This window comes from Enoplosus armatus, chromosome 20 (assembly GCF_043641665.1).
Source record: "Enoplosus armatus isolate fEnoArm2 chromosome 20, fEnoArm2.hap1, whole genome shotgun sequence".
NCBI lineage: Eukaryota > Metazoa > Chordata > Actinopteri > Centrarchiformes > Enoplosidae > Enoplosus > Enoplosus armatus.
The window spans coordinates 2,084,045-2,091,252 of record NC_092199.1 but is presented as its reverse complement, the minus strand read 5'-3'; the positions used below and the strand labels follow the sequence as shown (position 1 = coordinate 2,091,252).

The 7,208-nt window shown below is 44.6% G+C and overlaps 1 protein-coding gene across 1 annotated transcript; it reads left to right on the top strand.

Moving 5' to 3' along the window:
* The first annotated feature begins 208 nt into the window (after positions 1 to 208).
* trim16 (tripartite motif containing 16) lies at positions 209 to 6,708 on the top strand. The gene is made up of 6 exons (XM_070926918.1): positions 209 to 939; positions 3,771 to 3,866; positions 4,250 to 4,483; positions 4,596 to 4,767; positions 5,069 to 5,164; positions 5,797 to 6,708. Exons 1-6 carry the CDS (start codon positions 238 to 240, stop codon positions 6,405 to 6,407), a joined length of 1,911 nt encoding a protein of 636 aa, XP_070783019.1. The 5' UTR covers positions 209 to 237; the 3' UTR covers positions 6,408 to 6,708.
* The last annotated feature ends 500 nt before the right edge of the window (positions 6,709 to 7,208 follow it).

Genomic DNA, 7,208 nt, shown 5'->3' with positions numbered 1-7,208 from the left:
GAGGGGGAGGGCAGTGATTGTGTGAGGGGGTGTATCACTGTTTGCTGGCGCGCCTGGTTGCATGTGAGTGCTGAAGGGGCGGATAACATTTAGACTGAAACTATGGGGCTTGACTGACATCCTCTAGGTGTGGCTTTCCAGGCTCTTCAGTGTGATCAGGGAACTACCGGCTGACAAAAGTGGCTGAGCCAGTTCCTTTCAGAGAGCAGAAGAGAGTGGAAGTGAATCCAGACTGACATGGCAGACACTGTCGCTCCCGTCTCCAAACAGCAGCTGTGTGGAGTCTGCTCAGGTGCACTGAGCGGAGACAGGCCGGCAGCCTGCGCTCACTCAGTCTGCGGATCCTGTCTCGGGGACGAAAGTAAAGGATCTCCCAAGTGTGCTCAGAGCCCCAACAAGCCTGAACCTGCTGACGGTCCCAAACTGAACGGCAAGGAGGCTGAAGCTCCTGTGATCAACAGCAAAGAGGAGCAAAGTCAGGACTCCAAGACAGCAGAGGAGATCAAAATCCAGGAGGACCTGAAGGAGTCTGAGGACCCCAAGAAGCCCGAGGAGGAGAACAAAGAGGCAGAACCACAGACTGATACAGAGGTGACAAATGGAGCAGAAGAGGAGGTGAAGGAGGAACCTCTGGGCCCCGACGATGTGGTGTGTGACTCCTGTATCGAGAGCCCCTGCAGGGCCCTCAAGTCCTGCCTCACCTGTCTGGTGTCCTACTGCGAGGCCCACCTCCGGCCTCACCTGGAGAACCCAAAGTTTCAGAACCATCGGCTGGTGGAGCCGCTCAGGGACATCGAGAGGAGGACCTGCGAGAGCCACAAGTGGCCCCTGGAGCTCTTCTGCTGCGCTGACGACTGCTGCGTCTGTCAGGACTGTGTGACGGAGGACCACAGGGGCCACAACACCGTCCCTGTGGTGGAGGCTCGCAGACGGATAGAGGTGAGTGTTCCCCCGATACTTTTCTTATATTCTGTATTATTTTACTTTCATTAGTTCACCGTTGATCTACGATACAACTAATTGATTCATCGATTCAAAACTAAATTATTCAAAAACAATTCTGATGATCAATTAATCATTGAAGCCAGTGGTTCCTAACCTCTTTGGCTTTGGACCCCTTAAAATGAAGCAATGCCTCATCACAGCTTTTAGACAGATTTGTCCTCTTTGAAGGATTAAAAGTATCCAGTATTTAACAAGAAAGACTGATTTGTATTTTGTACCTTCAATTATCTGGTTGGGAAGACATTTGTCAAGCAAACTGTCAAACATTCACTGGTTCCAGACCCTTATGTCACTATAAATAAAATGTTTTGGACTGTTGGTTGGACAAAACAAGCAAGTTCAACATTTTGAATGAAATTATTCTTATATATATATATAATCCTAATAATCTGTAGCTAGTTGCAGCAGTTTTTGTCCACAACATTCTCAAATTGCACCAAGTCTCCTCTGTGGTCCTGTTATCTGACATCTAGCCTTGCTGAGTGTTTACTTTTGTTATTTATTTTTCGACGTGGCAAAGGTAGGAGTCCAGACACATGAGGACTAAAATCGTTCTTAGTTCAGAATAATCCTTAAATCAATATATATATAGTAATGTCTGACTGAGCGGCTGTGACGGATGTAACCTTCAGCTCCAGTGGAGAAGGAACGAACTGTGTCCTCAAAATGCCTCACAGCTGTTCTCACATGTCCTACAGTGCAGCTCTGATCGCTTCAAATCCAATTAGGACAGTAATTCTGACTTAATATCCACTGTAAAGGTTATCAAATCATGGGCTCACCCTGCATGATTAACAACATAGTTTAGCTTTTCCAGCAGCCTGGAAACTCAATACTCAGATCTATTTCGCCCCTCTGACGCAGAGAAAGCTCAAGCTTCAGCTAAACTCTCATTTGTCTTTCTTTTTTGACAGTTCGTGACCCTCCGGTTCAAGCAGTCCAGATTCCTGCTGAGATCTGTAGCTTTTAGCCTACACCTGTTATTTGCAGAGTGTGTTGTTGTAAAACCTCAAACTGCTTCATTAGAGCTGTAAAGCAAACAGTGTCGGGAGGCCTGTAGTGTCAGTAAAGCCATTTGAGAATGTAGGTGAAAATAACACAAACGCTACTCGCATACTTCATGATCACAGTCGCTGTTCAATTCACTGACCTGCAGAACCTGTTTGTCTGTCATCTCCAATTGTGTATGAAGAGAAAGCGAGAAGGGAAATAATAAATACTAAAGTTTAAATGAAAAGAGATTCTTTTGAAGAGGAAATCAACTCTCAAACACTTCCCTTTACAAGAGGCGTATTTCCACAGGACAGACACCAACAGTAAGAACAACATGGAAGACAATGGAGTGAAATAACTTCCTGTCCAGAGTTCATGTTCCACATTAGTACACTGAATCCTCATTTTAGAGACTTCATGACGTAACTCACACCTCTGTTTAGCTTGATGTCTCACCTCAGTGAATGCCTCTCATGCATTAGCATTACATTCAAGTCACAGAGCTAAGCGTCATGACAATGTTTGAAAAACTCTGAAGGTCATTGAACAACACTTACCTCCGTTCTGAAGGTATTTCCAGAATCCCTGAAGTCTCTTCAAACCATCTGGATTAAACACATTTCTTCCACAGCACGTTAAAACATTTGTTTGGTACGGCGACTAAAATGTGACACTAATACACGAGTACATACACTGTGGCTCGCATACACCGTGGTAGTTAATCTCTATCAGATACTTCCATCACAGTGCCAAACATTGGATTTACCTGTTTAGCATTTGTTAGCTGCCACTTGTCAGCACAGAGCTCTGCTTCTGCTTTGGCCTCAGGTGTCACCACAAATCATTCAGAGCTTGATTGATTAAAAGGACAAATGTGACAGATGAAGAACATGTCAAAGCCAAGTGTGTGATCTGTTGAGGCAGAGACAGATTATAAAAAGGTTATGATCACAGAGTGCCAACCTGGCTCTGTGCCTTTGAAAATATGTATATAAACAGGTTTTCAGGACAGACTTGTGCTTCTTCAATATGAATTTATTGAGGTAGGAAGTCAAATTTCAGGAAGAAGACTTTTCCAAAAGCTCACAAATGTACATTTTTCTAACCCGCGACAATGAAACAAAGAAGGTTTTAGTGAAGTCAGTATCGATTTTATGTTAAATACATCAGAAGATCATCTGCAAATAAGTTAATTTCTACCTGCATGAACATGTTCCTGACACCACTGCAACTGCATCCTTGTTGTCTTCCATGTAGGATAGACATGTGTATGTGCAGGACACAATAAATAACTAACGCTGGTAACTTTTGGATCTTGTCTGAACATTTCTGCAGGCGGTTTTATTGATATAAAGAGGAGTTGGGTGAGAGGGCACCCCTCTCCAAATGACCCTCAGATAATACCTTTTAGCCTTATAGGATCTTTCTATGATAATTCTACAAATTTAAGGTTGATAAACATTTTATTAGCCTTGACTCCCAAGTCTGAGTTCCCCTCAGGGTCTAAAAGAAGAATACCAGCTTCAGCTCTGGAGTCGCCTGGACCTGCCTGAGGAATTCAGACTTGAATTCAGCCAATGCCCCCCCCGCCCCACAGAGTAGAGGAAATTAGGAAACAGCACAGTTTTCCTGAAGAAACAGCCTAAATGTTTACATCCGCCAAATACATCCTCTTTTCATCTGTGAGGATCTTGCATATTTTCGGCATGACAGCAGGGTCGTGGTTTCTGCGAGGAGGCGTGCTGAGTTCTGTTCTGGTCTTGTGTTCACAGAGGGAACTCAGTGAGAAGCAGACTGAGATGGTGAAGACGGTGACGGCAGCAGAGAACGCCATCAACAAACTTCAGCTCAACACAGTCTCTATTGAGGTAAACACCCCACATGACTAATGAGCTCACTGTGTGTGTGTCACATGCATGTCACAATACTTGATTAAATATAAGTTGGCTGCGACTATTTCTGGCTCGAGAACCCAGCAGCCGTGTAAGCCCCGAGGTATTGGAGCCACCCAAACCGGACAGGTTTCCCTGAGGTGTAGGAGGGCAAATCCATGTTTTTATGGGGCTGACAGAAGTGGTGAGGTAACGAAGCATTCCTCAATGAGCTTGCAGTTGTGTAATTATCACGTGACCCGATGGATTCCTTACCTGTTATCTGTCAGAGCCCTTGAGATGCATCACTTCCTCTCTCAGAATGTAAAGAATGCTCCGTCCATACAATGCGATCTGGAACTAAAGGCACTTTTCCACAGCATTCGGTGACCGAGGTACGAGCGGTGATTGAGAGCCAGTTCGAGGAGCTGCAGGCGTTGGTGGAGAGGGCGAAGCGGGAGGTGACGGAGATCCTGGAGGGCGAGGAGAAGCAGGCGCTGAGGCAGGCCGAGGGCATCCGGGTTCACCTGGAGCAGAGGTGCGTGGAGCTGAAGAAGACCCAGGCGCAGATGGAGAAGCTCTCGAAAAACAAAAATGATGTGGATTTCTTACAGGTGACACCCCCAGGATCAAGTCCAACATACAGTGTCACAGTTTGTTTTTCCTTATTGCCTCAAGGCTGCAACAATCCTCATGCTCTTATCCCTGAATGTGTTTGTTCTGCAGGAGTATTCAGAGTGGAAGAAAGAAGCCACTGATATCTCTCTGCCTGGGGTCTACATCGGCCTGATGGACCGTCTGAATTCCTTCAGCCGTGTGATCGTTGACTCCACGCAGGAGATGTGTGCCATGCTTTTGTCTTCATACATAGAGAAAGTTAAAGAGACATGCAAGAATGGTAAGAAAAAATAGCACAAATGAAGCTGTTGGGGAAATCACACATTACAGATAGTTGTCTGTGTGGGCATGCCCTCACATGTGAAGAATGTACGCAGCGGTGCACCCAAACATGCCTACAAACCACCTGTGTGCTTCATGAGTCACCTCTTTTGTGTGTCACATACAGAAGCTGACAGACAGAAAATACTTGTTTCCCTGTGGTCCATTTGTTTTTCTCCCAGCTGAAGTCAAATTTTATGCAAACTAATCTAAACTGCGACGTGTCATCAGAGACTGAAATATATTTTCTTCTGTTACAGACAAAATGGGAATAAAGACAACAGTTCATGAAATTGTTGCAGCAAAACAGAACATGTCGATACCAGATCCAGTGAGGCATGCCGACTTCCTCAAGTGTAAGTGTTTTCTGTATTTGAATATGGGCCATTGGGCTGAGATACTGCAGTCATAGCTGTAGTCAGGATTTTAGAAATGCTGAAGAAACTGTCGAGACCTCAAGTCCTCAAGCCTGGACTACTAAACAGGCTCTGGATCAGATAAATCAGGTGTACGACTTCCTGAATATAGAAAGGAAAGCGTAGGTGAGGGCTGGCGGTAGGAACTAGGAAAGAGATATCAACCCTCCATGTATCCATCCATTTTCTGTAAATGTTTATCCTGTTCAAACACGCAGTGGGCTGAAGCCAGAGGCAATGGACAAGTCTATCACAATCTGAACTCTAAAGCTGCATTGTTTTTGCCTGGTTTCCTTAGAAATGCAGTTCATACGTGCCCCCCTTTGCAATGACTCAATGCCCCCCAGTTTGATCTTAATAGATTGATGGTTTTTGTACTCATCTCGTAAAAATATATCAGAACTGTAAACGTGCAGTGACTTTAGTCTAGCAACCCTAAATCCCCATAGAGTGCTATAAAAAAACAAAAACAATATGGAGGATGTGACCTCAGTGGTGTTTGCAGTCCTGACTGTTGTCTTGTGTAACACTTACAACATCAGTAAACCAACATTTTCACAATCCTCTCCCAGACGCCGCCAATGTGAGTTTCGACGCTGACACGGCTCACAAGTTCCTGCGCCTGACGGAAGAAAACAGGAAGGTGACTAACACCACACCCTGGCAGCATCCTTATCCTGATGTACCTGAGCGCTTCGAGAACTGGCGCCAAGTTCTGGCAACAGAGAGCTTCTACCTGGGGCGACACTACTTTGAGGCAGACATCAGCGGCGAGGGCACACACATCGGTCTGACCTACAAGAGCATCGACCGCAAGGGCAACGAGAGCAACAGCTGCATCACAGGAAACAACTTCTCCTGGTGTCTTCAGTGGAACGGCCGCACCTTCTCCACCTGGCACAGCGACGTGGAAACTCCTCTTAATGTGGAGAAGTTCACTCGTATCGGGGTTTATGTGGACTACACGCGGGGCTTCCTGGCTTTCTACGGTGTGGATGACACCATGACGCTCATCCACAAGTACAAAGCCGAGTTCCTGGAGCCTCTTTACCCGGCCTTCTGGTTGTCCAAGAAGGAGAACATCGTGGCCTTGGTGGCACCCGGGGAGCCATTACGGCTCAAAAGCCCCTCTCCTCCCACCTCACCTACAAACGGAGCTGTTGTTTCAAAAACGGCAGCATAGCAATGATCACAAGTCAACAGTATGAGACTACTGATGTATAACAAGTTTGTCTCTCAACAACAGACTTATTATCTGAAACTTTAAGGAGCACATATGGAAAGTCTGGCCATATTAAACCTGTTTACAGCAGCCTCTTTTTGTAAAAGTAAGATGATAAATTGTGAATGTTTTCTCATGTAGATTTGGGCTCAAGTCATATTTATACTCCTGTGTACATTTGGGACTACTGTTACTTTTCATCACACTGTGAATTCAGAAGTGTCCTATATTTTCTGTATGCAAATAAAAATCTGTATCTTCATCTGCAAGTAAAATGTCGGTTATTGTTCCCAGTTTAAGCTCTCCCACTAAATCAACAGACTCGCTTACATACTTTGTGGGATAATTTGGACTTCTCTTTTTATGGATTTCTTTGGAAATTATCTTATGGATAAATGGGAAATCCACAAAAATTGGATGGATAAACTGGGAAGTAAATGTGGCTGTTGGACGACACATCAGAAAATAAAATAAATGGTTGAAATAATCCAATAAACTCGTCCTGAGCAGAATCTCACTGAAATGTCTCTATTGATATATGAGATGTTGTATTCACAGCTTACCAAGGCCCAGAACACATCAGAATCACATCCATATGTAGTAAATTCATTGTCATTGGCCAGTGTATACACCAGAAAGAAACAAAAACACATACAAAGACAGTAAAATACAATAATATCAAGTAGTGTAAGTGTAAGATTCTAGTTCTAGTGCAGTCTCACACATAACGATGTGCTGTGTGAACAAATTAATGTGGAAACT

Bases quoted from the DNA above. Each gene is read 5' to 3' on its own strand.
- trim16 (XM_070926918.1), top strand. From the start codon at position 238: ATGGCAGACACTGTCGCTCCCGTCTCCAAACAGCAGCTGTGTGGAGTC. The intron at 3,867-4,249 runs GTAAACACCCCA...ACTTTTCCACAG, and splicing joins TCAACACAGTCTCTATTGAG to CATTCGGTGACCGAGGTACG. The intron at 5,165-5,796 runs GTAAGTGTTTTC...ATCCTCTCCCAG, and splicing joins GCATGCCGACTTCCTCAAGT to ACGCCGCCAATGTGAGTTTC.